This window comes from Chiroxiphia lanceolata, chromosome 13 (assembly GCF_009829145.1).
Source record: "Chiroxiphia lanceolata isolate bChiLan1 chromosome 13, bChiLan1.pri, whole genome shotgun sequence".
Classification (NCBI taxonomy): domain Eukaryota; kingdom Metazoa; phylum Chordata; class Aves; order Passeriformes; family Pipridae; genus Chiroxiphia; species Chiroxiphia lanceolata.
The window spans coordinates 660,864-688,488 of NC_045649.1; the positions used below are offsets into that span (position 1 = coordinate 660,864).

General features: G+C 48.1%; 1 protein-coding gene across 1 annotated transcript in view; it reads left to right on the forward strand.

Moving 5' to 3' along the window:
• Positions 1-27,625, forward strand: part of NECAB2 (N-terminal EF-hand calcium binding protein 2) — a 66,765-nt gene that overhangs the window by 35,294 nt on the left and 3,846 nt on the right. The window contains exons 4-6 of the mRNA XM_032701403.1: positions 13,461-13,486; positions 16,812-16,909; positions 26,496-26,632. Coding sequence (XP_032557294.1) covers positions 13,461-13,486; positions 16,812-16,909; positions 26,496-26,632 — 261 coding nt within the window. The remainder of the gene's footprint in view (positions 1-13,460; positions 13,487-16,811; positions 16,910-26,495; positions 26,633-27,625) is intronic.

Genomic DNA, 27,625 nt, shown 5'->3' on the forward strand with positions numbered 1-27,625 from the left:
GTCCCCTCTCTAAATGAGCTCTTCTCTCCGGTGGCAAACACCAGCAAAGGCTGGAACGGGCATGGAGGATGATTAACAGAAGTGGAATCTCTTCTCAGAAGCCTTCACAGTTTCCCAGACTGTCACTGTTGCCAGAGGATTGTGCCAATGGAGAACTGAAGCTGCTCAGGTTCTCCAGCCTGTTCTGCACTTGGCAGTGCCACCTCCCATCCCTTCAGTCACTGCCTGGGGTGGGGGGTGGTCCAGAGGGCTGATGACAGGGGATGGAGGGAAAGATTGGTCACCTGCCTTTGGGATGCTGAACAACATCCTTTTGGGAACATGAATCCACCTTCCTCCCCTGCACCCTCAGCTGCTCAGATACCACAGGGAGCTGTATCATAAATCACTAATTTGGGATCACTTTAGGGAGATGTAGTGGGATATGGTCAGGGCAGCTGACCCCTCCAGAGCTGGGGGGACAGGGTTGTGCAGGGCCACCCCAGGAGCAGATAATGATGCTGATGAGCTTCTCTGCTTGCACTAATTAGTCCCACTGTGAAGCAGAGCAGGTCAGCCCCGACAGTACTGTGCTGCTGCCAGCAGCATCTTCAGCTCCAGCATGCTGAGACCTGCAAAGCCAGTGAGCTTTGTGCTGGGAGCTTTGTGCTGCCCCTGCTTTTACCAACATCATCTGGGCACTTGCCAGGCCAGAAGCTCTCAAAATGGGTCTGATAGCTTCCATCTATGAATTTTGATTCTCTGTGACTTTAAATGCACTGATAACCAGAGAATAAAGTTGATTTACACAAACACTCTGTGCCCGTGGCTATGAAGCTGAATGCTCTACAACAGCTAACAGCAGCCAAAGAGTGGGAGGAGATGCTGGCAAGGTGCTGCTGGTGTAGTTGGGGTCCAGACTGATGCTGTTCCCTGTGAGAGGAGTCAAAATGCCTTGGTAGCAGCCTTGCAGCTCTCTGCTTTGGTGGTGCTCTGAGCTCTGAAAACTCCTGGTTTGGTGGTGCATAAAAGCAATGTGACATTTTGACAGGGTCAGAGGCAAAGGTAAAGGAGCTCTAACTCTGTTCCTGAATATTAAGCAAGGAACAGCTGAGTGCAGCTAAAGCTACACCCCCTGCTTCCACCTGGGCAGAAATGGAGCTTCACATCAGCACAGGTGAGGATGAGGTTCTCCACACCCTCCTTCCAGCACACAGTCCTGCTCCAGGCCTGAACACCTCCAGTACCTTTGGTGATGCAGCCTGGTCCTGCTGGCCTGCTGCTGGGAAAGGTCCATTGTTGTTACTGCTTTGTTTGGATGCCACAGTCACTCCAGGCACATCCTCTGAGATGCTTTGCCTTCCCACAGCCCACATCAGGTCTGGTGTCCTTTGCTGTGAGAAGATTCCATCTGATGGGTCCACTGTGGCTGGAGAGACTTCTGGAGCCATGCTCTGCTGCCCATTCTTCTCTCCAGGTTTCTGCAGCCCAGTCCTCTCCAGGTTGAACAGAAAGTGCTTTCACTTCTTGGGCAAGGAACAATGATGATTATGATGGAGTATTTTTTCCTGTTTTTTTCTCCCCCTCCCTAATCTTGGCTATTTGCATTGCAAACCTGATTCAGTGGAGTGCCAGATTTGTCTGGGAGCTGAATCCTGCACTGTGGAGATGGCTGTGCCCATTGAAACCAACCTCATTTCTGAATATCAAATGTTCTCAATTAGCTCTCTGGGAAACAAACTACGGGTTGTTTAATCAGCTGAGATTTTGATTATCTGATTCAAGAGACAGTTCTTGTCTCTTCTGAAAGGGACAAAATGATTGCACAAAAATTACATGTCTGGCTCTAATTTCTGGCTCTCAAGAGCATGGGCATTTGGTGGATTTTGTTTATGTGGAAGATGTTTTTTAGTCCTAGCTTATTCTTCTCTGTACCAAAATGTCACTTAAACTGTACTGTGCTCTACTTTTCATTTAAGTGAAGAAATACTTGGTTCCAATGCTGGTGCTGTGCTGATAGAGCTACAAAACCTCTCAGCCTCACCAAAGAAAAGGGGCTTAAAAAACAAATCACTCGCTGGGAAGGTCATTGGGAGAAACACAAAGCTGAAAAACTGCACAGAATCCTGTTTGAACTAACATTTGAGAACATTTTTCTATTTCTAATCCTATTTCCCAGGTGTTTTCCCGGGCAGGCTCTCTGCAGGATCCCTGGGGAGAGCTGTTTAATCTGACAGATTGGGCTGGGAGCAGCAGGCTGGGGTTTGCTGCAGAGGGCGAGGACCAGGGAGGGTTTATCTGTGCAAATGGAGGGAAGAAGGATCACAGCAGAGAGTTTTCTGCCTGGGACTGCAGCTCAGCACCTTCTTTTGACACTGCAGGGCCATTCTGTATTAGGAGTTTTCCAGGGAATGGAAAGATACCAAAATCTTGCATTAAAACTGTAAAAGTGACTAAGATGTTTAATTCTAATCAGCCACTTGTGCTTGAGTCATGTAGGCATTCAAAGAGACTGGAGACTTTGCTTTCAAATCCAGTCTTAGAAATTTATCCCTGTGTTTTTTTCTCAGTAAACCTGCACAGGGCACCAGGACCAAACAGCAGAGGTGTCCAGCTGCTGCTTGGGAGGCAGAGCAAGCTCTCTGCCTTGGGACTGGATTTAACAGGAGATTTTTTAATATCCTTTTCCAATGGCAGGAGAAGAGAATGCAGGAGAAACAAAGATATTGAGGAAAATACAGCAACAGAGTCCAGGGATTTCTTGCTTCACTATTCTTTTACTAGTTCCCTGCCAGCTGTGTTACATATCCGAACATACACATTTGTTGCTCTGATTTCTTCCTCTCCTACGTATAACCTTGGTGTTAAACAAGATACCTGCAAAATCTAAAAGAAGGAGAAGGCTGATTTAATTTTACTTCATGCTCTCAATATCTTGCCATTTGCTTCTGGCAATTAGCAAACCATTCAGCTGAGCTCCAAGCAATTACTTTACCCCTGTCTCTTTTGCAGTTCAATATTACAGAGACTACAAACAGAAATCAGATTAGCCCAGGCTTCCATGTCAAGTAGAAACAGGCAAAATGTAAAATATTCACTCATCAAAAAAGGCCATTTCTGGCTGTTTTGTACTGTTGACAGTTTGTGCATAAAAACCCGAGAGACCATCTGCTTCCCAAAAAATGTTTCAATAATTTGCTTTGAAAATTGAGCAAAAAAGAAATAACGAGGGGTTAAAAAACATGCATAAATGACTTCTTTTGATGGATAACAGAGGGCCAAGAAGTGGAGGGAAGTGTGTGAAAAAGCAGCTGAAGTATAGTTTTGCTGCAAGACAGAGTTATTGTGCCATTACCCACCTTCTGTGAAAGTGAAGAATCAGAGCATCCCTTGGCTTTCCTGCCCAAGGGAGGAGCAGGACCCCAGCAGCACTGTGGGGCAAGGGCCTCAGTCCTTGATGGAAGTGGCTCTTCCCTGGGTCACTCAGCCCTGCAGGCTCCAGCACGGACACACTCTGAAATCCAGGCAGTGATTTCCAGTCCCTGTTGTGCATACTTAAATCTTGTCCACCTTTATAACTTGTTTATCACTGCACTCACATGCCTGTCGTGTTCTTGTCCCTGTTGTGGTGGGCACTGACAAGCAGCACAGCTTTGGGAGTGCCCCCTGTGTTCCCTGCAGTGCTGTTTGGTGCCCCTGGGTTCCCTGTAGGGGTATTTGGTACCCCCGGGTTCCCTGCAGGGGTATTTGGTGCCCCTGTGTTCCCTGCACGGGTATTTGGTGCCCCTGTGTTCCCTGCAGGGGTATTTGGTGCCCCTGTGTTCCCTGCACGGGTATTTGGTGCCCCTGTGTTCCCTGCAGGGGTATTTGGTGCCCCTGTGGTCCCTGCAGGGGTATTTGGTACCCCCGGGTTCCCTGCAGTGCTGTTTGGTGCCCCCGGGTTCCCTGCAGTGGGTGGGAGCCCTTCTGGACAACTTTCTGTTTCTTTGGTTTTTAAAGCACTTCAGTGAGCACTCCATGACAGGAAGGCTATGGAATGATTTTGGGAATGAGCATCATAGGCTGAAACCATTTTTTCCCTTCCTTTTATTTATTTTATATTTTCCTTCCAACAGGAAATCCCTATTTTGCAAGCTGCAGAGTTGACATTACCCAGCGGTCCAAACACCACAAACAGCTGGTATTTAAAGCTGTCTCGAGGCTGATCACTTGGAACAAGCCTGACAACAAAATAGATGTGCTGTTAACTGCTGTATTTACTGCTCCTGAAATGCATGTGGGAGATGAAGAGCTGGGTTTACAAGTGGGCTGTGGTGCAGGATCCAGGCTGGCTCTGTGTGGGGCCAGGATGTCAAAATTAAATAATCTGTTCTCTCAATGCACCACGATGATAATATCATCAAAAAATCACCCTGGGTGGGAAACCTGAGAGTAAAAGGGTGGCCTGTGGTGCCTCTGTGCTGGCCATGGCACGGCCAACCCAACCTTCCAAGACCTGTAGTCCCAGTTTTGCCTGGCACTGCCCAGGGATAAATCCAACAAGAGTGATATAACCCTGTGTATGTACACACTGGGCCCCAGTGTGAATATAGTGATCATCAACTTAATAAATTTGGAAGTGCCATACCACCTAGCAGTTAAGTTACTTGTAGGCTGTAATTAAACCTGCCTTCTGTTTTCTTTGATGCACTTGTGGGCAGAGTGACATTTTCAAGAACAAGTCATCCATCAAAAAAAAAAAAAAAGGAGGGTTTAGAGGCAATTTATGAGGAATTTGGCACATGTAGAGACTTGAAAATGTTTTATACTGTATTAAATGTCTGTTTTACTTAAGGTGGCAACTGTGCTTAGGAACTGTTGGATTAAGCTTAGCAAATTAGTGTGCTGCATTGATATATTTTTCAGGATATTAATTGTGTTGTAAACAGGCATTTTATTGTGTTGTCATCTTGTTCAGAGTTTTCTTGAGCTTTTCAAGAGAATTTTTGTTTGTGAGTGAGTGGTGAGAAGTTCTGGCCAACTGTGTCAAAGCAATGAGAGAAATTAATTATTTTTAATATGCTGTGAAACAGTTTTACAGGGTACAAGGAGAGGTGCAAGAGGATCTCACATTAATACCCCAAATTTTCTTCTATGGGCATGAACAACTGCACCAATGTTTGCTGTGAGCATGCAGAGCCTGGGTGGCCCAGCTGGCCATGGCAGGGGGGTTCAGAGGGCAGTGCTGTCCCAGCCCAGCTCTGCCCTCAGGGCTCTCCTGCTGGGGATTCGGGTTCCTGGTCACCCCTTTGTGGAAAGTTACCCCTTTGTGGTGCATTTGGGATGCTGATTTATGGCAGCAGTAGGGCAGGAGGGGCAGAGCCCCACTGATGCTGAGCCCAGCCCATCTGCCGTGCCCAGACTCAGCCCTGGAGATGTGGCAGAGCAGAGGGGGTAGCCCCGACTGACAGCCTGAAATGCCACATTGCAGCTGCTGATGAATGAACAAACAAATGTCTGGTGCTCTGCAGGTGCCAGTTTATTGCTTCTGCCTTTTTTTAAAGTGACATATATTTCTAGCAAGAACTGAGTATGTTTTCCAACAACATCCAGACCGTGGTTTCATTTTTATCCATATTCAGTCACTTTTCTTGGTGCCCTTGATGATTAGAGCTGGGTGTTTTGGTCTGTCAAATCTTCACCACATAGAAGATGTTATTTTGGTTGTCTTGAAACTACTGATGACAGAAAGCATCTGGTCTGTGTCGGGGATGGTTTGCAGCTTGGGACCTTCTGAGGATGGTGGAGAGGCAATTGGGGTCTTCACTGTGCTATTTCTGGCCCCTACCTCTGGCTGTATGTAGGAAATTGGGTTACAGGGAGGCTTGGGTTAGCTATGACCCCGTGTTTCATAAGTGTCTGTGGCTGCAGAACACATCAGTATGCCAAGGGAGTGAGGAGCTGAACCAGCCTTGAAATACAGCAGCAGTCTTTGAAAATGAGAAACCAGCAAATAATGTGTTATGTTGTGATGGCCTTCATCTTTATGGTAAATATTGAGTCCCTGAAAGGAAACAGAAACGGAGTTGTGCTGCAAAAAGCAGTGTTCTGTCCTCCCCCCTGACAGGTGCCCTTGCTGGTTGATCAGACACACAAGCAAGAGCAGGAATATTTCTGCCAGCACAGGCAAACCAAGCCCCAAGCTCATTGCTCCTCACCCCTCGTGCCCAGCTCGTGCCCACGCCTGGGGAGGGGAGAGGGGTCTGTGGAGACTGGCAGGGGTCACTCGTGGGAGCCCCTGAGAAAGTGTGAGCTGTCATTGCTGAAGAGCTTTTCCTTTTTCAAAGCCAGGAAAATCCATGTCAAACCCCTTTCACAGAGGACTGTGATGAGTGTGAGAGCGTGGTGGAGGTAAGGGGCTGTGCCAGGAGAGGTGGGGATGGATCCCATGGGAGAAGACCAGCAGAGATGGGCTCACAGGGGGCAAAGCTCCCTCCAGCTGCTGCATCCATACCTGTGCTGGGATGGTTTGGGGCTTCAGAGATTGTATTTAGCAAGTTTAATAGCCTTGTTGCATCATTTTAATGAGGTTTATTACTGCTACAAGAGAAATGCAACTGTATTGAGGGTCACTGGCTGGACAAGAGACATTTTCCTATCATACCCCAATTCCTGCTCGTGTCCAGTGCTGTGGCAGCCCCTTTGTGCCCCACACTGCCAGGCAGGGCTGCTGCACTCCAGCAGCACACTGCTTTTGGAGCAAGTTGCTTTTTTGGACCTGTTGCTCTCCAAAGGTTGCCACCCACCTGGGGAATTCAACCTCATGAGATAGCAATTAGGAGTCAGGATTCAGTGATAACCATCCTGTTTTTTCCCCCCGCTTTTCCTTCGCAGTCAGAGCTGGAATAAGGTTTGTAACACAGACACCTCCTGCTCCTGGGGCAGAACAGTCCATCCTGTGCTCCCTGTTGGACTCTGCAGCAGCTTCACGTGCAGGGAGGGAACAGCCTTGAAGCAGGATGAGTAAAGGAGCATGTTTTACTCTGAGCCTGCCAGATTTACTGTGCTTGTTTGTATTGAAGGTCAGTTCAATTTACCTTGAAAAATCAGCATTTTCCAGATTACTGGCTTTTAATGAGGAGCCTGCTGCCCCAGTGCTCTGGAGCAAAGCACGGGGTGCAGAGCACACAGCTTTGGGCATCAGCATCTCCAGTGAACGTGGGAGTCTGGTTTGGAAGCTGTTTCTGGGCAGTGTCTGTGTTAGTGAGAATGCAGATGGCTCATAAAGGCAAGGAGCTGCAGAGAAAGCCGTATGAAAATATTACTAAAATATTTTAAATATTGAAATATTAATGTTTAAAATGAGCCTGTATACAGGTTTGCTGTGCAGCCCTGTTACTGCTCACCTTCTGTCTTGCTGAGCAGTATGAGCCATGGTTGTCATACAGTGTGGAAAAGATGGAAAACTGTCCCTGTCTTGGTCATCATCTGTCTAAATTCCAAGGAAAGAGGTGCAAGGAGCAGGAAGGTGCTGAACCCTGCATTTAGGTGAGCAGAACATCCTTGAGGACACCAGATTTCAGCCTTCAAACTGGTGAAGGAAAATCCTGCCCATAGCAAGGGCAAGTAGGAGGAAAGAGACCATCTCCCAAAGTACATGGAATGTGTTACAACCCCTAATCCCAAACCACAGGTGATGAGACTCTGTAATACAAAATCCATATGTGAAACTTCATAAAAAATCCTTCTTGTCTTCCTTTTGCTTCTCTCTGTTTCTGGGCAGTTCTTTGTCCCTGTTTTATCTTCTCTGTGGTACCAGGGTTTTGGAGAAAACATGATTTACTGCTGGACTTTCAGAGGCCTGTGCTGTGCTCCCCAGGTGCTCAGTGATGGAGCACATGCCAAGGGAAGAACAAAGTTATTAGTTTTGCTTTGGAGAAGGCAGAATTTTCCTCCCTTTCAGGAGTCCCCGTGGGAGCTGTTCTGTAGGTACTGTAATCTAAATCAAGGTGCTCCAGTGCTGGAAGTGTCCCAGTTAGGTGGTGATCCAAATGGACTCTGCAAAACCCTGCCTGTTTCACAGAACATGGAATTTTGGAGAAGCCCCTGTCTGGAGTGAATGGTGAACCTTTGTCAGTTCATGCCAACGGGCCCTCCTCCATTCCCTCTGGGAATTCAGACAGGTGGTACTTTCTGCCCTGCTGGAAAAAGCAGAGCTAAATGAACAATACCTGCTGGGTTTGTTCAGACTCACTGCTCTCTCTGTTTATTGAACAGTGAGCAGGGCAGCTGTGCCTGCACCAAGACGTGCACCTTTGATTTCCTCCTGCTGAAGCACACCACGAAATACATTTTAAATTTGTGTTGTGCAGGAAGCAGGGACATTTGGCAAGAGATAAAACCATCCTTCAAAGTAAGAGCCAGGCAGGCACCAGAGCCCTGACTGCCAGCTTGCCACAGCTCAGGAGATAAAAGCCAGAACTGACATATGTTCCGAATCCTTCTCTGCCTGTGTCATTTGAAGCTGCAGTTGGCTCCATGTCCTTCTGGTCGTGGACACCCTTCACATATGGTTTCTGCTGTTTCTTTGCATGTGGCACTTCAGATTTTGGAAGTCCATTTTTAAGTCATACCCTAAGAGTGGTTTTGGCTTTTTTTTAAGCAAGTGGGCAGGGGAAGGGGAGGTGCTTGGGTAGGTCTTGGGATGAATTTACCGGGGTTCTCCAGAAGAGTTCAATGATGGGCTTGGAAAGTTACTTAATTCTTTAGAATTGAAGTCATTCAGCTCCTGGCCATCATCCAGTATTTGGTATTTTGCTTGCTCTGCCTGGAATAATTTCTCTCGCTCTGGGGCTTGTGTAAAAATGTTTAATTGAGTTCAGAAACTAATGATCAAAAGTGACCATCTGTGACCCCTTAGCGGGCATCTGGGTGCACATTTTGCACTTCTGAGGTGTTAAGATAACACAGTGCTGTTGCTGCTGGGACTAGAAGCCGTATCATCAGATATAATAATGTTTTCCAGCTGCACTTGTTGTTTTTTAGTCTTTCCTAAATGAAAATGAGTTTTGCAGGTGGCTAATGCTAGAGGATAATTTGTTTCTGTGCTCGTTTGAAGCCTTGCAGCAAACCCAAAGCTGTGAATAGAAGATGGAAATAAAAGTAGAACGTGATTTCAGAAAAAAAAAAAGCCCTCCATTTTCTGTGCTGGTGAAGTGACTAAGCCGTGGGGCTGCTGATGCAAACCTTTCATCTGCCCAAGGAAAAGGGTGATTATCTTCAGCTGAAGCCGTGGGGCATTGAGCAGCTTTTGAGCAGCACATCCAGGCAGATATTTGCATGAGAAGTGTGAAGATGAGACTCTGATGTATTTGCAACTTCTGAATTGCCATCATGGTTTTGATTGAGCCGCCTGTTGGGAGAGCCTGGGACACCTTTCCCTTGGCTGAGCTGGAGCCCAGGAAGGGAATTTCACACTCTGCTTCTCCCTGTTATCTTCCCCATTCTGAGATAACTTCTCCTCTCCTCTCCATGGTTGGAGTCTGGAGAAGTGTGTTAATGACAGCAAGTCAGAGGCCATCAGCCTTGCCTTGGGGAGGCAGGAGGTGCTGGGAAAGGGAGGGAGAGATGCTGGATGGCAGATTCACAGCTGTGTTCGTTGGAAGGGTCCTCTGCAGGTCAGCAGCAGCGCTGGGCCAGGACATCCCTGGCTTTGCCATGCTGAGAGCTCCTGGGATGCTCTCTGGGTGACCCCTCCCTGTGCTGGGCTGGCCTTGCTTGTTAAGAAGTAACACAAATAACAGTGGGGGGGGGAATTTCCAGAAATACCTTTTTTTCCCTGCTGGAAATCACTGATTTGCTCAAACAAAGTGTTGGACTGGTCTGGGTCAGTGTGGCTGGAGCTTCTGACCCGGGACCTGGAGGTAACCTGGGTACCATCACCCCCCCGGGGTCTGGCTCTGGGATGTTCACCTTGAGCCCCTGATCCTTGGGCTGCAGCCTGTCCTCTGTCTGACAGTGCCTGCTCCCTGCCACCAAGTGTCAAAGGTGGCATCTTGTTTCAAGAAAGGCAGGCAGAGAGGGAAAAAATCTTCTAAAAGAAAAGCAGCAAAAAGTCAGTACAGGAAAACTCTGATAAAAGCCCATCCACTGGATAATCTGCAATCAGGGACACAGCGAGGGAAAGATGTGACTTCCCAGGGATCCTCATTAGCTCAGGTGTCATCAAACTGCAATTTATTGCTGGGTGGGGCTTTGGGGGGAGAAATGTCTTTGTCTCTGGAGTACACAGGAGGCACAGCCATGGCTCTGGGCAGCCTCTTCCTCTCACTAATCACGCAGCAGTAATTACTCTCTGGGCAAGTTCCCCTAATTAAGCTCACTGAGGAGATGCTCTCACAGCAGGGTCGTTGCTCTTTAAACTCCCACATGCACAGGAGGAGTGTCACACTTTGAGGTCTTTTCTTAATCTTTGAAATAGTTGGATATGAAGCAGAAGGAAGACTATTTCCCTGTTGCCAATATGTTTATCTGGTCAAACTATCACACTGTATTTAAATGGTGGTGGGTGGTGAGTGATGAACACTCCTTTTTGTGGCCAAAGTAGTTCATGGCTTGGGCTCTGACTTCTCAGAAGGGTTGAAATCTGAGCTCTTGTTTTTGCCTGGTACCTCTGTTGGAGCAAATAGGTCTCAAATGGCAGATGGAGGATCTTCAAAGTGTATCTTTGCCTTGGAAAACAACCTCAAAGGGTGCACATCCCTAGTAAGACTGGGAGTGCCAGGTTGTGCTGCTACAGCCTCATTGGCTGGAAAAGAGAGAAAAGGCCTGAAACCAAAACAACTTCGATTTTCTTGGTTTTTTTCTCATTTGAAAGAAAGACTTTTGTTTTAGAAAGAGGTCAGATAGATGTGGCCTTTAGTATGCAGAAAAAAAAAATATAACACAGAAATCTTTAATGACTTCTTCATTTAAACTTGAACATTATGATATTCTGCTTAGTTGGGTTATGGCTTCAATAAGCTCTTGAATTAGTCACACTATCAATGTAATTATAGTTAAAATTGAAAGCTAATTCACAGCCAAGTGTTATTCTGGCTGAAGGATTTTTTAATTTTTTTTTTCTGAGAACACGAAAACAACTTGTTGCCATTTTTCTTTTTAGCTTGTTGTGGCATACAGGAATGTTGAATATTTGGCAGCTGAAAAAAAATTGGTAACTAATTCTCACCTAAATGTTTTCATGCTGAAAGGTCCTGTGATATGTGACTGCTCCAAAAACAGCTTCTGAAGGGCAGCTCTGGGATGAAAGGCCAGGGATGACAAAGGTGCCACCTCCCATTTCACAGGGCTTGAAACCCACATTCTGAATATTTACATGATAAAATCCTCCTGGCATAGCCCATGGTGGGGGTTAGTTACTGAAGCATTAAACCACTAGATCAGCTCATAACTGGTGTTGTAGCTGGGCACTGCCCAGGCCCTGTGTTGCCTGGTCAGAGGTGCAGCTCCACAGTGGGCAGGAAGAGCCCCAGAAGCACAAAGGGGGCCGTGGCTGTGCCAGCAATGTTCCCAGCAGGCACACTCCTCTGGGGTGGAAACATCCTGCTCAAGTACCCACTGATTTCTCCTGACAAATTTTTGTCTGAACATTATCATATTTTTTTATTAAGTCAGCTTGTGACTTCAGTAATTTCTTTCATTAGGCTTATTCTTAATGAAAGATGGCTTAAAATTAAAAACAACTTCTCAGACAAACTAACGTACAAGCACAATTAAGTTAAATAGGATGACAAGATGTGAGGAAATAAAAGACCATTCTTGGCAGCAGCAGATCAATTATTACAATGCAAAACCATGTGGAATACAATAATAGATTTTTTTTTTTCTCTGTAACGTGCCCTAGGTGCAAACCCATAACCACTTCAGCAGGTGTTTATAAACACTGTCTTCTGAAAAATATTACTGAAGCACTTTATGGACAATGCTGATGTGCAAATGACTCCCATGCCTGTGCCTGAGAGCTGCAGGTGAATTCCCAGGGCCTGCACTGGAGAGAACTTTGATGAACCAGCAGCCGTGGTGCTCAGGCTGGCACGGGGCTGTGCCAGCTGGGAAAGGGGCTCACCTGGGTTTGCTCTGCCTGGGCATTGCTGAGGCCAATCCCACTCTGCCAGGGCACTGTGGGCTGCCAGAGCTCCTGGGTCAGGGCTGGGCTCTGCTGGGTGGGTTTGTGTCTGCATGTTCAGTGGGTTTGGGCACGAGAACACCAAGCCAGGGAAACAGAGCTCACAGCATCCCCAGGGGATCTGTAGGATTCGGTGAAGTATTGGCAGGGTTTGAGAAAGATGATAAATCTTGAAGAGAATGAAGATAAAGTCGTGCAAAAGCTCCCTTTGGAGAGAGGCACGTGCTGCCCACCCAGCTCTGTTGTCTGCCAGCAGCAGCCACGTGTCCTGCACCTCTCTGAGGCAAGAGGTGACTTCTTTACACGTGACAAACACCACTCACCCAAAAGGTTGTGTGTTCCAGGAATGTGCTTTTGCAGCAGCAGACAGGTCAGGCAGCAGGCAGCATCTCCCAGGGCCTGATGTTGGTGTTTGCCTTGATTTGGGGATCAAGGCAGGGCTGCAGGAGATGCTGTCAATGAAAGTGCTACTGAAAATTTCTCTTTCCCTAATCCACTTATGTTGACAGGTTAGACAGAGCAGGGATGAGTTTAGTTAGAGAAATAACTTTCCAGGACATAAATGGATTGATAAAATATAATTCTGTTAGGAGATCATTCCGGTGCTTGAATGGCATTAACAATTGTGTGGGAATCAGAGGCACAAAGAGATTAGCAGCAATCTTTATTTCCCAAGCAGGTCGTCTGTTGAGATGTTGTTATGTAAACTAAATGTTCATGTGTTAAGAAGTAATTGTGCAGTTTTGTCTGCAGGGAGTCCTGGGCAGGAGCTGCTTTGCAGGGGAAGAAACGGGAGAATTGGTCCATCTAGAAAAGCAAATTTTGCAAATTTTTTTACCGACTAAATGGGCACATTTGGCACGTTCCTGTGCCAAATGCCAGCACATCAAGTGCCTCACCAGGGTGTTGCCAGGGTGGATGTTTGGGAGGAAGTCAGAGCAGTCCATGTCAGGTGTGCTGGGTCCCCCTCAGGCACAGGTTCCCTCTGGGCAGGGGGAGGATGCACAAGGACCCATCTGCCCCTCAGGGAATATCCAGAATAACATGTAAAGCAGTTCCAGCTGCACAGATGCTGAAGGTGCAGTGGGGGGTGGATGCCCTGAGTGGCACCAGCCTTTCCTTCTGCACAGCTTGCCCACACTGGTGGCTGGGCAATGACCAGAGGGTGGGTGACCTTGCAGGTGGGTATCTGGGGTTAAGCCTGCAGGAATCCTAAATGTAGCCATCATCTGTCCTTTACATTAAAATTCTCTTTCTTTCTCTCTCTCTCTTTTTTTCCTGCTTCCTCCCCTGCCTTACTCTCCCCCTCTGCCAGCAATGTGGACACCAAGGAGCTGTGTGGTGAGTGTGGCCCTTTTTTGGGGGTGAAAGCAATCCTTGCTGCGTGTGGGTCTCTGAAGGATGCATGAAACCCAGCACAAAGCTCACAGTGCTGTGGCAGCTGAGGACAGGGGGGATCTCAGCCCTCCTGCTGCTTTGCCCCTTATTCCACAGGAAAATTGGCAAAACTTTTCTTCATCTTCTTGCAGCACAAATGGGGTCAGAGCTGATCAAAGTGCTTGGCTCCCATTCAGGAACAAGCTGGAGTTTAATTTCTGGAGCTGTCATGGCTCCCAGCTCTGCTCTGCAGCTCAATAAACCCTTTTCCCTCTGCAGTACCCATAACGTGTTTGTCCTCAGGCCAATCTCCGTGTTTCCAGCAGGTTACCTGAGGTGTACAGCACTCCTACTGCACCTCCCACTGCTCACCAGAATTAAAAGCTAAGAAGAAAATCTCTGATAATGTTTTGTCCCACACCTTGACCAGAAAGGGAGATTTTCCTGCCAGGATTCCTGAAGGGCTTTGCCTCAGTGGGAAGTGGTTCATGCTGCTCACTGGGGTGTGTTTTGTTGTGGATGCTTGATATTGGAAAATGTTTCCTACACCCCAGCTTTTGGGGAAGAGATGAGGAGACAGAGGTGTGTGGCCTTGCAGAGGGCTCATCCATCTCTGCTCCTCCTTTCCTGTACCAGGATCAGAAGAACACATAAAGCCCCCTCAGCAGGTGTTCACCACTGACCTTCATTGCTTTGCCACCAGTTAAAGCCTCCAGAGGTAGCTGGGAGTGGGTTGTGCAGCCAGAGGTGGTTGCTGTGTGCCTGTGCACTGTCCTGATACTTGAAAGACCTGTCCATTGATGGTGGTCTGTGGGTCTGCCTGCAACAGGACACAGCCCAGGGTTCTCTCCTCCTGGAGTGCTTAACTCCTGCCCACACCTTTCTGAGCATCCAGGCCTGCAGCAAAAGCAGCAACATTTCCCCTTTCTGCTGGTTATCCCTGCTTTGATATGCAAGAAACGAAGACTTCCATAAAATCCTTTTGGTTTGCTGATGATATGATGGGCTTGTTCCCATCACTCCATTGTTATTGTGTTTGGGCTCCTTGCCAGCTGACCCAAGAAATCAAAACCCCCACAGCCTGTACCATCAACTTTGCCAGGAAATCCTGGGGTAATAATGGCATTGCTTGACCCCACACTGCTTTCTCCATCACTCTGATAAAATCAGAAAATTACATGGCTGTCACCCAGTGTGATCCCATCTCGCTGCCTCTCCCAGGGGTGGAGCTGCTGGGAGAGGAGGGAGATAAACCCATCACCTCCTGTGGGAAGCTGGGAAAGCTGGAGGAAGGGTCGATCGCCACAAGCTCCTGCCTGCATCTGTTATCTGCTGAGTTCCTGCCCTTGCCTGCAAATTCTTATTTGCTTGTTCTCTTCTAAGTATTAATTTAAACATAAAACCTCATTTTGGCTAAATGGGAACTGTGGTGTCTCTCTGGAAATAGGTTGTGTGTTATAAGATGTTGGGAGCATCTTAAAAGGGATTTCTTGAGCCCTGCAGCTTATGTGATAACTTTGATATGGCTGGTAATCCATATCAGGCAGCATCTTAAAAAGTTCTGGGTTTTTTTCCTGCCAAGGAATGCAACAATCACCAGCACCTTGATTGACTTAAAGGTGGTTGTGTAGCTCTTCACTGGCAGAGGAGCTCCCAGCCCTAGCTAGGAGCCACTCAGAAAATGTGAGTGCAGGAGCCAAATTGTACCTGCCACTTCTAGTTCCATCAAAGCACAGACAGTCATGCAATGGTGCAAACTGTCCTGAGAACTGAGTGTGCTCCACGAGCAGGGTGTGCACATCAACCTCTTACAGACTGTCGGGGTGATGGCATCTCCTGGGGACAGGTGAGGGACACCCACCCCCTCCCACACCAGTCTGGGGTTGCAGTGATGCTCTTCCTCTGAACATTGGCTGTTGCCTCTGCAGCCATGAGCAAGGACCTTGTAGGACTGGAAGAGCTGATCTCAGGTGTTCAGATGAATTAACGAGGCTAAAGCAGCTTTAACTTTGTTAAAGCCAGCACTGTTCTGCTCCCAGGTGCTCCTTGCTCAGGCTCAAGGGCTGTGCTCTGCCCACAGCAGCTCATTTCTCCTGAAATGTGTGAGTCCAGTTTTTTATTTCAGGACTTACAAAAAGTCTTTACCTTTCGGATCTGCTCAGGTTTTCTTTCCCAAATGAAGTCAGAACAACAACACAAATAAACACCCTGCAATGAGAATAAGCTGTTTGGCTCATCATGGAACAGCAAACAGCTGCTGTCAGTCATGCTGTGACATTCCGCTTTCTGCCAAAATCCTCTTCCCTTTGGATATGTTCTCAGACTGTAAATAGCTATAGGCACTTCTAATTAAGCCAAGAGAACCTAATTAGTGGAGTTGTTTCCTGAAGTTTCTGTCTTGCTGCACTCCACAGAGATGTCACCTCACTGTGAAGCTTCGTGTTTCAGTGCTGAGGAGCAGCACTGTGGCTTTTAAGGAACAGCTTTCAGCTGTGCTCTGTGTCAGCCACCCAGAAACAGGGAAACTTCGGGTCTGGGCTGCAAACTCCCTGCACATGTGGCTGTCCTGCTCCTCTGCTGCTGTTCCCATCACGAACGTGAATTCCAGAACATGGGAACTCCGGCCCAGGACTGTGTTCACGTGTGTCAGGGAGCCACCAGCCCCCGGGACACCCCAGTGGTGACTGTGTTTTGTGTCAGTGAGGAGCAGCTGGGACTGTGTCAGGCTCCTCTCCTCTCCGAACCTCTCTGAACCTCTGCAAACCTCTTTCCTCTGGAGACACGTTTTACTCTCAGAAGCTTGTTCAGCCTGTGATTGTTGGCTGAGGTGCAAATGTGACCTCAGGGAATGTAGGGAAAGATGTAAGACCAGACTCAGCTCATGTAAATTGGGTTTAACTTGGGAGGAATTTGGATGCTTTGGGTGGTAAAGAATGTCAAGGGAGTGGAAAGAGGATTTCTTTTGAGACCTCTCCCTCCATGCCTGCAATAGGAGGGAGAGAGACCAGAGACAATCAAATGCAGAAGTGGGCATGAGTTATTTTCAATGGGGGCTACTGGGCCTTGCACCTCCTTTGTGCAATGGTCCCAAACTTCATGGGAATCACAACTCTTCCCATCCCTGCAGGACAAGTTGTGACTTTGACTCAGTGTTTAGAGTATAAAAATGTACCTGAAACCATCCTCTCACATTTACCTTACCACCAATAAATAGACATTGCTGTCATGCAGCCTTGAAGGATTGAATTTCCTCAGCATGTTCCTGTCATGTCCCTCTTGGTTTTCCCAGACTATTTTGCTGACCACATGGGAGACTATGAAGATGTTTTGGCCTCTCTGGAGATGCTGAACCTCTCCATCCTGAAGGCAATGGACTACACCAAGAGGGTGAGTGCCCTTTGCTGCACCTCGTGTTCCACAGGTCTGGAGAGAACAGTGTCAGAGCTCTGTGATCAGAGCACAGAAATCTGCAGGTCCTCATCCTCCTCAGCAGTGCTGCCTCCTCATCCTCCTCAGCAGTGCTGCCTCCTCCTGCTCCACAGGCAGCACGGCCCGAGGGTCTCTTGGATGGGATTTTGGATGCACAGGGTCTTGTTAGTGCCACTGGGAGGGATTTCGGAAACTTCATTTTGCAGAGCTGCCATTAAATCCCATTTCCATGCTGGAAGGCATCCTGCATTCCAGAAATCCAGTCACTCCTGTGCAGCTGCTGTGCTGGAAACAAGGGGGCTGTGTGTTTGACAGACCATAGGGGAATCATGCAAGCACCAAACCTAAGACATAGTGTCCTGTTTTATATATGCAAAATAGCCCCAAGTTCTTAAAAAATCCACCACATGCCTTAATGACAGTGTTAATAATGGACTAATAGAGACAATGACATGGATCAAGAAGCATATTGAAGTTTATTTATGAATACCTAGAAAATCTGAGCTGAGGTACCATATGAACATCCCTGCTGAGAGGTGCACCACCCATTTGTTGTCTCACCAGGATGAGAGAAGTGTTTATAGACCTTTAATTTCTTGGAAATCATTTTCCTGTCCTTCCATACCACTTAATAATGTAACTGGGCTATGCTGGTGATATTTATTACCTCAGGGTAATCAATCCCTTCTCCCACTTCTACCTTCAACCATATTTGCCTTGTTCTTTTGTGCCACAGTGAGTGAAAAGTCGTGTCCCTCTTCACTCATTGTAATGGGGTACACTGAGGACCAAGCCAAGGAGGGAGGTTTTGCTTTTTCCAAGCAGCCACAAGGACTTCCCAATCCAACCACAACACTCCTGCAAGTAATCCACATTGAAATCTCCCTTCCATTTATCTTTGAAGCTAAAGGAGAAACTCAAATTACTCCACATTAAAGATATGGTAATGATAAGTTTTAGGAGTTAGGGTGGGAACCAGCAAATTTCTCTCCCATCTTGCTGCTGAGTAAAGAGCCTGATTTTCCTGCTTGATCGAATTCCATCCCTTCTGATGTTTGTGAAGTGGAAAGTGAAGGCACGTATTTCACATGTTGATGTCTTGCCATAATAAATTAAAGGCAAAAACCTTTGGCCCATCACTGGTCTGCCTGAAGTGTTCGTGAATTTTTTATCAACATTATGAAAGGATGAAAAAATTCAGGACAACAGTAATAGTTCATTTTTTTCTAATTAAGTTGCTGTGTCTGTTCGTGCCTCATTTTTATTCATTATTAGCAAATTTTCTGGCAGTCAGATCTGCCAACCATGTATTTTAAATAAATATTAACATGCTAATAGAGATCTCAGTAATTCACTGCACCTCGCTGTCCGTGATGCCTTCCACCATTGCTTTTCCAGTGTGAGGTTAATATATATGACTAATTCTTCCCAATATTTTGCAAGAGGAAGGTGGCTTATTCCCTGTTCATATATTAGGCATCTGAGCATGTGGGTATTACCTTGCATAAGACATCTGCAGCAGAAGCAGGATGGTTATTCATAATCTCAGTCCACTCATAAGAGCATCTTTCTCCCTCCTAGATTCAGGAAGTTGTGGCAGGATTCTCCTGCCTTAATTGCAATGGGTTGAGGGTATTTACCCCAACCTGAGCTGGTCACCTCCATCAGGGTCTGGTGGAGAGGACCAGGGAGAGCTGGAGTGCTGGAGGCATCTTCCTCCTACCCCACTGAAGGATTTTAATCTCAAAGGCAGATGTTTCCCAAGCCAGAGGAGGGAGTGCCAGCCCAGCATCCCCTCAGCACCCACGTTCTATCAGCCCATGGGGCTGTTGCTCTTCACTGCCTGGCAGACTCTTGGCAAGAGAACAAGCAGAGCAAGACTCCATCACAGAGAGGAGCTGGCAAAGAGGGATTTAATCAAAAACACTGCTCCTGCTGTGATTTTGTGAACAAAGTGGTACAAACCTCATCAATGAATTATTCAAACACAGGCACTTTATTCAGGTAAAGAAGTGGGGGAAAAGAAAATCCAACAGAAAACAAGCTGTTGTGGGTGGTAGAGAAACTCATCTCCAGTGTTCAAATAGGATAAACATCCAGGCAGCAGCATCCAAAGATTCTCCAAGTGCAAACCATAGTGCTTTTCACACCCCTGGATTACAAAAGCTGGTGTCAGCTGCCACCTGCCCAATGGGTGCTCCCAGAAAGGTCTTGTGGAATCACAGAACCACAGATTGGTTTGGAAGGGATCTTAAAACTCATCTGGTTTCACCCCTCTGCCATGAGCAGGGACACTTTCCACTAGGTCACGTTGCTGTCCCTACATCTTTTCCTGTGGCCAGATCCTGCAAAGGGCTTGGTGATGATGCTGAGCATTGTGACTTGTGAGCAAACTGCTTTGCTGGTGAGCTGCTCCTGATTCTCCATAACAAATACACATTTCAGAAGCTGGAGATCACTCCTGATCATTTAGAAGTGTTCCTATTCCCTCCCTTTCAAACAGTGTATTCAGTGCAAATGATGAATGAAGCCCAACCTTCTTCTGTGTTGCCTTTCTGACGAGAGGTGCCAACTGACAGGAGGGCACGGAGAACCACGGCATTTAATTGCTGTTTATATTTCTCACCTTCAAAGACGATTATTTCTTGCCCATAAAAAGAGAAAGCAGCAATTATCTCGTGCTGGAGGACCTCGTAAAGCATCAGCAGCAATTAGATTCGGTGGTGGAAGGTCTCATGCAGCCAAACAAAATCTGTCACTGTGATTATTTTCCGATACAGTGATGTCTGTGCTGCGTTGAAATGACTGTCAGTGACGGTGGGGAATGCAAAGGGAAATTGGAGAGAGAGGAAATGAACTTTCGGGATCTAAAAAAGGCTGACAGCAGGAGATGTTCTTTTATAATTCTCTTTCACTGTTGAGTAGTGCTGCTGGCAAATACCAAACCCAACGTGACTGGGGAGGGTGGTTTGTGTGACTGGGGAGGGTAGTTTGTGTGCCCAGTGCCCAAGGGTGTGTGGGTACAGGGGGCTGGGGCAGCAGAGCCAGGTCAATTCTGCTCCTCTGCCACAGTCCCTGACCCCCAGCCTGGGGGACAGTGTGGGGCAGTGCCCACCCAGTGCCTCCACCCTCCCTGCCAGCTCTGAGGGTACCAGGGGGCAGTGCCCAGGGAGCCAGAGGGATGGCATGAGCTGGTGGTTACCACAGAACAAACCCTCCCCCAGACACCCCAGGGAATGTGCCTTAGCTGGGTTAACAAAAGCTGTGGGTTTTGGAACCCGAGAGGCTCGATCAGCCCCGTTCCTGCCGGGCACAGCTTCGGCTGCACTGGGGCTGCTCCTGCCTCCAGCTCCTGCCAGGGAAGCATTTTTCAGGACTGACCCTGGAAACATCAGCAGGGCTGACCTTTGGTGGTGAGTCAAAATTATTAAAAGTAAGATGCAAAGAAGCTCCAGAAAAGTGCTGGGTGATGAATGCCCTCAAGGACGAAGCAGCTGAGATTTAAAGTCAAATCATTCCTTCCTGGAGATGCTCCTGTTGGGCACCAGAAGAACTGGTGACTGACCTTGGTGCCTGCCCTGTCCCAGATGGAAGGAGAGTGCTTGGAAAGCAAAACTGCCCAAAATTGCAGCTGAAGTTGCAGCAAGTTCATGCACATGCTGGAATGACAGTGGCTTCAGGGAGGAGGGGTGGTACTGCAGGAGGGGTTTATGGAGGAGGCCTGAGGACCTGAGGGGGCCCTGGACCAGCCTCTGCTTGATGTTCAGCAGCTGGTCCTGGACAGGGAGAAAAAGGGAGATGTGAATGACAGTATTTTACTCCTTGCTTGCTTACTGACAGCTCCACTGCCAGTCTATCAGTTGTCTCATTAGTGGACCTGGAGCAGAAATATGACCAAGTGGTGACACATCACCCTCTGAGAGCCTTCTCATGTCAGGGTACCAAACACCACACGTGTCTTGTGGACTGGCACTGTACCCAAACCAGCTGCAAACACGTTTTCCCCTGAGAATCATTATTTAGATGAGAAATATGTAAATCATAAAGGGAAAACTGAGTGCACTGACCTTCAATACCAGCTGCTCCAGCAGCACTAGAGAGCTCAGAGGTATCTACATACAGGTGAATAGTTTTGCATATGTTATTTGTGATTTAAAATGTTCCTGCAGCAATCCACCCTTCTTGTCTCTGCCTTATGAGCTGTCATCTCAGTGAACAGAAGATGTCAGGCCCTGGGGCTCAGTGGGAGCTGCTGTTCCATCAGACCAGCTCTCCCTGTTGCTCGTGCCAGTGTGACCATGGGTCTCTCCCAGTTTTCAGCCCTCAGAAGCAAACTTCAAAGCTATGCTTGTTTGAGCAGCTCAGTTACAGCCCCAGAGCAAGCACCATCTGCCAGCAGCCTTGGATGCTAAAAATGGTGGATTTTTTTGTTTGTTTTTTAGCACAACCAGGACCAGCAATGTAGATTGCTCTTGCATCCCTACCTGTCAAAATTAAGCCTGCCAAATGTGATATTGCTCTTTTTTCAAAGATGACACCTCCAGATAAAATAGTCAGTAGAAATAAGCCTCAAAAAAAAAAATAAAATCTTTTCTTTCCATGCTCCAGCTAATCCTTTATCTCAGCCTTTTTCATTTTATGTGAGCAGGTTTTCTCCTGCTCTGCTGAACAACCTGGTCGTCACACTATCTTCCCCCTTGGAAGCATTTGGCTCCTCAGGGGCCAAGTTCTTTGCTCAAAAGGCTGGTTTGCCTTTTCTGGAGGGTTCAGAGCATCTCCTGTCCTCACCTTTGCAGTGCAGAGATCTGCCCTCATGAGGAGGGAGTTGTTTTGGGGATTATCACTGGCTTTTCCCCCCCATTCTTGAACAGGTGATTATATGATGAAACATCCCTATGATGCAGTTAAAATGTAATCATGGTGAATGATTGTGGCTGAAAAAAGAAGGGAGTGGTGATGGGTCAGTGAATTGGTAAAGGTTGAGTCATCTTTCCATGTATTTTGAACGATATTTCTGAACAATTTCTGTATCAGCTTCTACAGCAAAAACCAGATGTGGATTTCTGGATAGGTTATGGAATTCTGCAGTTCAAGAATAACCTGAAAGGAAATGAGATGTGTTTGTTTAGTGCTTTACTTCTCAGAAAATATTTCTGCAACTCCTCTCTGAAACTGATTAAAGAAAATATTGCCCTACAAATTAAAGCAAAATGTGCTGCTTCACTTCTGCAAGAACTGAATTTTCCCCAACTTTTCTGTTCAGAGTCCAGACCAGAAAGCTGCTTTTCCATGTGATGCCATTCTGACTGATTTTCCTGCCAGCCTGGAGGGCTGTGCATGAGATCCAGCTGAGCTGCCAGACTGCTGGGGAGCACAGCAGGGCTGGCAGGGAGAGGAACCTTGGGAAGGTCTGTCTTGGAACTTATTTTTAGATGAAGATGCTTATTCACTGCTCTTCTGCTCTTCTGTAGCTGCAAAATTCACATCCCTCTTCTCTCTTTCTGAAAAGGAAGAGCACCTTCTCTGGAGATGCCACGTGTGCTGTCCTGGCTCCAGCTCTCATGGTCCTCCTGTAGGACGTGGTTTTCCTCCTCCTCCCTCCCGTTTTCAGCCTATTGCTCCTGGGAGTTGGGTGGATCATGTGGTGAAGGGAACAAACCCACCAGATGTCAGTGCTGTGGTCTTGCCAACCAGCCCCAGAGCAGCTCTGCAGGAGCCACCAGGAGCAAAGGCAGGAGCAGGTCAGCAGTGACACAACCAGGCTGAGCCTTCAGCAGCTTGGCCATCCCACAGGGCTGCAGCTGCAGGGCCTTTTGGGCAGGTCCTGCTTGGAAAACAAAATCTCTGCTTTCCTAGGAAAACTGCAGTAAAATATGTGTTAAATTGCTGTCTGGAGGGTTCTAATACAGACAGTCAGGAATCTGTGTGAGGCAAAGGCTCATTATAGCAGGGTGTTCAAAAGTAGGAGGGCACAGTTCCAGGTGTGTTCTTTGCCTGCTGGGTGAGGGGACAGGGAGCAAAGGTGCCATGTGGCTCTTGATCCATAGGTGACCCTACAGGTACCTGCCCTTCCCATCTGTGTGGCTGCAGTGAGAAATGAGGGATTCCAGGGAGGCAGGGAGAGTCTCCGAGAACAGAGAGTCCTGTGATAAATTGCTTGGGAAGGGTCCATGGAAGGAGACCTTTAGGACCAAACAAGGTAAACATGAGCTGAGAAAGGTCCAATGCTGAGATTTGCAAAAGGAGGATTTTATAGTAAAATGCTTTTAAGATCCATATGATGCCGTTGTAAGTTTTTTAATCTGAACAGGTGTCTTATTTGGCTTTTCAGAGCTGTTTTGGGAAGACTGAGTGTCTTTCATATGGTAATGCTTTCATTTATCAACTATTTAAGTGTCTGTTCTCCTCAGGTTTCTTCTACTGATTGTGTGCCAGGCAATCAGTTTTGGGTCTCTGCTTTGGAAGGGATTTGAGAGTCAGGGGGAGGGAAAGGAGGGAGAGGCAGGTCTGAGTGTTATTCTAATTAAAAGAAAATATCTTTTGGAAGAAAACAGGCAACTATGAGCAACAAATTCAAATCAGCCAGTCGGAGGTCAGAGCACAACACATGCCTGGTTTTAAAGGGCTGAGTGGGTGGGAGATAACCTCCCCATTATCCCAGGCTGGGGCTTGGCAGGGGGGTTTGATGGCATTGCAATAGGTGTGGTGTTGGGTTTTGGGTTTTTTAACTGAAGGAAAAATGGGGGTGAAGCAGAATTGGCTTTGGTTTCCATCTGAAAAGCCTCCTCAGTTCAGTGCCATCCCTCTGTGGGTGTGCTTCTGTTGTAGTTATTAACAATTGGAGAAGCCATCAGTGTCCCCAGGCTTGGAAATTGTCAGCCAGTTTGGCCAGTCTCACTGAAAACCAGCACTGGGAAGCCTTGTTGGTGAAGGGGAGTTGTGGGGTGGTCACCGGGGGTCTCTGAGTTAGTGAGTGGTGCAGAATAATTTATATTTTACACCTTGTAGTCTTTATGAGCTGAATAGTGACCTTTAAAAATGCCAGCAAAGAACCTTCAGGATGCTCAGCAGCATTGAAAGTCTCCTTTTCCAATCATTTGATACCCACTTTTAGGCATCCCTTTGCAGTGTCTGGTGAGGGATGCTGGGCATGATGGCAGCAACAGCATCAAAGTCCCAGCTGTGATTTGCACAGGCAACACATCCCAAGGGTGTTTTAATTAATCTGTTCCAGAATTTGGTCAGCTCTGGGTGGATGCATGTGGAAATGAGAAGCTGAAGAGCTGTGGTGGGGCTCTGAGCACACTGTGCCCTGAGGTTTTTCACTGCTGTGTGGGGAAAGGTGCCTTGCAGACACATGAAAAGCCTGTGACGTGAAGAGAGGGGAGACATTTGGGGCTTGGACCTCATCTTGCTGACCTGGCACTGTGCAATATTTCCCTGATAAAGCAAGCTTTCCTTATCCCACTTTTCTCTCATTTTTCCACGTCTCTGGCTCATGCCCTGGTTTCCCAGGTGGTGATGATTTCTGAGGCTCTCCTGAGAGCATCAACACACAATTCTCAAGGCCATGATTTCAATGAGGCTTTCACATTTGCTGCTCACTGCAAATGGGCACAGCCACCTGTTTGCAGCAGACATCAAGGCCAGGCAATTGGACTGGAACTTTCCAGCCTGGAACTGATGGATGGAAAAGAGCAGGCTTGGAGATGTCCAAGAGCTTCTGGCACAAAGCAGCTTCACTGAGCAACAGTTATTATATTATCTCCATAAATATTTTAACTTCTCAGGCAAAGCAAGGAAGAAATAACTCTTCCAGGTGAGATTAATAAGAACAAACCTCATTAAATCTCACTAGGACAGTGTGATGAATGTTTTAATAAGACGATGGGAAGGATTCCTTTGGAGCTGGTCTTCTTAATGGCTTGTTTTTGCAATCCCAAAGAAATCATGTTAGAGGAGAGCCCAAGGGATTGCAGTGGAAGGAGTACACCCAGCTCTGTGTTCAGGGATGGCAGCTCCTGAAGGCAGGTCTGCACCAAATGCAGGAGGGGAGACAAAGCCCCCAGCCCGTGGGAGCAGCTGCCCCCTGCCCAGGCAGCAACCAGACCCTGAGCAGCCAGAGCTGGGCTGGGTGTGAGAGCTCATCTGTGATCCCAGCAGGGCCTGTTGGAGTGTCTGATCAGTGCATTTGTGCCTTCAGCACGGGCAGAGTGCTGGCTGCAGGCGGGGCTGGCTGGGGGGGGAGCAGCCAAGAGGGGATGACCGCAAAAAAATTGGTTTTGATCCCAGATGCAATGATATGTGTTTGTCAAGGAAATGTATCCATTTAATACACCCACCTTGGCCAGAGTGTGGCCAGTGGAAGATGTATTAGGTGATGAAATAATTGCCTGGGTGAAGGCCCCACATGGGAGGGGCAAGGTTGTTTGTGTTAGACAGATGTCATTAACCTCTGCTAATTGGATGCTCAAGAAGCTGCCAAGAATCTCGTGCTTCTCTACGAATTCAGGGGTGAGAAATGAGTTCTGTGATCAGAACCCCAAGGGTTTTTCCTTCAGCTCATTCTTCTTTTTTTTTTTTCTTTTTTTTTATGATTTAATATAAAAGATAAAGGCCCTCTGGGTTCTCGCAGAGCTGCTCCAGTTGCCATGGAAATAAACCTTGCTAATCACTTCGCCGTAAAACAGGAATAATGTGCTGTGCCAGTGTCCATCTGGGTGTGCTGGGGTCATTCTAGTTGTGCCACTGTCCCACCTCTGCTGCTGGCTGGCAGGAGGTGGAGGAGCAGGACCATCTGAGCCATCAGCAGGGCTCAGCAAAACTGTTTTGGGAAAGGAGCCCTGGGTGCTTCAAGCTGATCAATTTTGCTATTAAAATATTTTAGAATGTTGTCTGTCTCAGAAGGGTTTGGATTACCCTGGGAGCTTCTCAAAGAGTACATCCAGCTCTGTTAATCATCCCAAACTCCTTTTTCTTTAGGGCTGGGTTGGCCATACTGTTGTGGACTGGAGCACTGTAAAACATGCTCAAGTTCTCAGAGTAGGGATCTCCAAAGCACGAGAGGGGCCACTTTTCACACCTCCCCCAGCCCTGCAAGAAAATAAGTGAAGTAATTTAAAGTCATGGTAAAGAGAGCAACTACAGGCTTTGGGTAATCACTTCTTTACATTGCTTTGCTTATGGGTTTATCCACAGACCAAGCACTGCTGATGTGCTCGCTGCCCACACTCCCTCCCAGCACTGCCTCTACAAGTCTGTCCCCGAGGGTGCTGGAGGTGTCTGTGCTGGGTGACCCGTGGATGCCAGTGGGATTTATGGGGTGGGACAGCACTTGCCCACTCCTCCTGTGGCCCTTATGGTCCGGGGCACAGAGGGGACCAGCTGGAGTGGGGGCTGTGGGGTGGGTGCTGGCCGGGCGGGGTGCCCGTGGTGCTGGGGACGGTGCTGGGGGTGGTGCTGGGTGAAGGTACTGGGGGTGGTGCTGGGTGAAGGTGCTGGGTGGCAGTGCTGGGGCTCAGCACATCCCTGTGTGCCCTGGCAGGTGTACGAGAGCGGCACCAACGTGGAGCAGTTCGTGACCCGGTTCCTGCTGAAGGAGACGGCGAACCAGACCCAGTCCCTGCTGAGCTCCGTGGAGAGTGCTGTGGATGCCATCGACGAGCAAACCAACCCCAGCAGGTCCCTGGGGCGGGGGGGGTGAAGGGGGAGGAGGAGGAGGAGGAGGAGGAGGAGGAGGAAGAGGAGGAGGAGGGTGCCTTTGTGGGGCCAGGGCAGCGCAGCAGACGCTGTGTGGGGCACGGGGGAGCTGGAGGAGCAGCTGCCTCTCTCTTTGCCTCCCTTCCCTGCTTCCTGAGAGCTCGAGGGGCTTTTCTTCACCACTCTATCCTGCACTGCCCCTCACTCTCTCACAGCTCTCAGGCACTGGGCTGGGGGCACTGTGCTGGGAGCATGGGGCTGCTTCTCTGAGCAAAGCCACCAGTCCCACCCAGGGCACAACACAGGCACCCCCAGGGGGGTGGACATGTCTGGGCTGTGCTGGGGACAGGTGGACATGTCTGGGCTCTGCTGGGGACAGCCTGCAGGGGCAGCTTTCCCTGCCAGGGGTGCTGTCCCTCCTGCCAGAGCACCCAGCGAGTGTCATCAGCCAGAGGCCAGAGGTGCTTGTTGAGGACAGGTAGTGCTGTCCCCTGGTCTCACGTGAAGCACAGCCCCCTGGGGGTCAGTGTCACCCCCAGGTACCACCATCACCAGCTGTAACAGGACAGGTTGCCACAGAAGCTGTTTGTCAGATAGTCTTGGAGCAAATCCCTCTCCTGCCATACCTGCGAGCCAGGAGGCCTCAGGATCCAGAGGGATGTCTTGGCTTCCCCAGGCTGTGGGCAGGCAGAGGGGTACGTGGACCACAGAGAGTGAAAATCCCAGCTCCCTGCTCAGACACCACTCCCTGAACACAGCGAGACCCTGGGCAGCTCTGGTGCCACCTCACCAGCTTTCCTGGGGAGTGCTGTGGGTTTCCTCATCTCACATCTCCTTCTTCTCCCTATTTTGTGGCAAACTGTGCAAAAAAAAAAAAGCAGGAGCTCCTGGGAAACTATGAGGAGGAAAAAAACCCAACATCAGGCAGAGCAATTAGAGCCTCTGAAAGACTTTGCTGGCTTTTATTTCTGATGT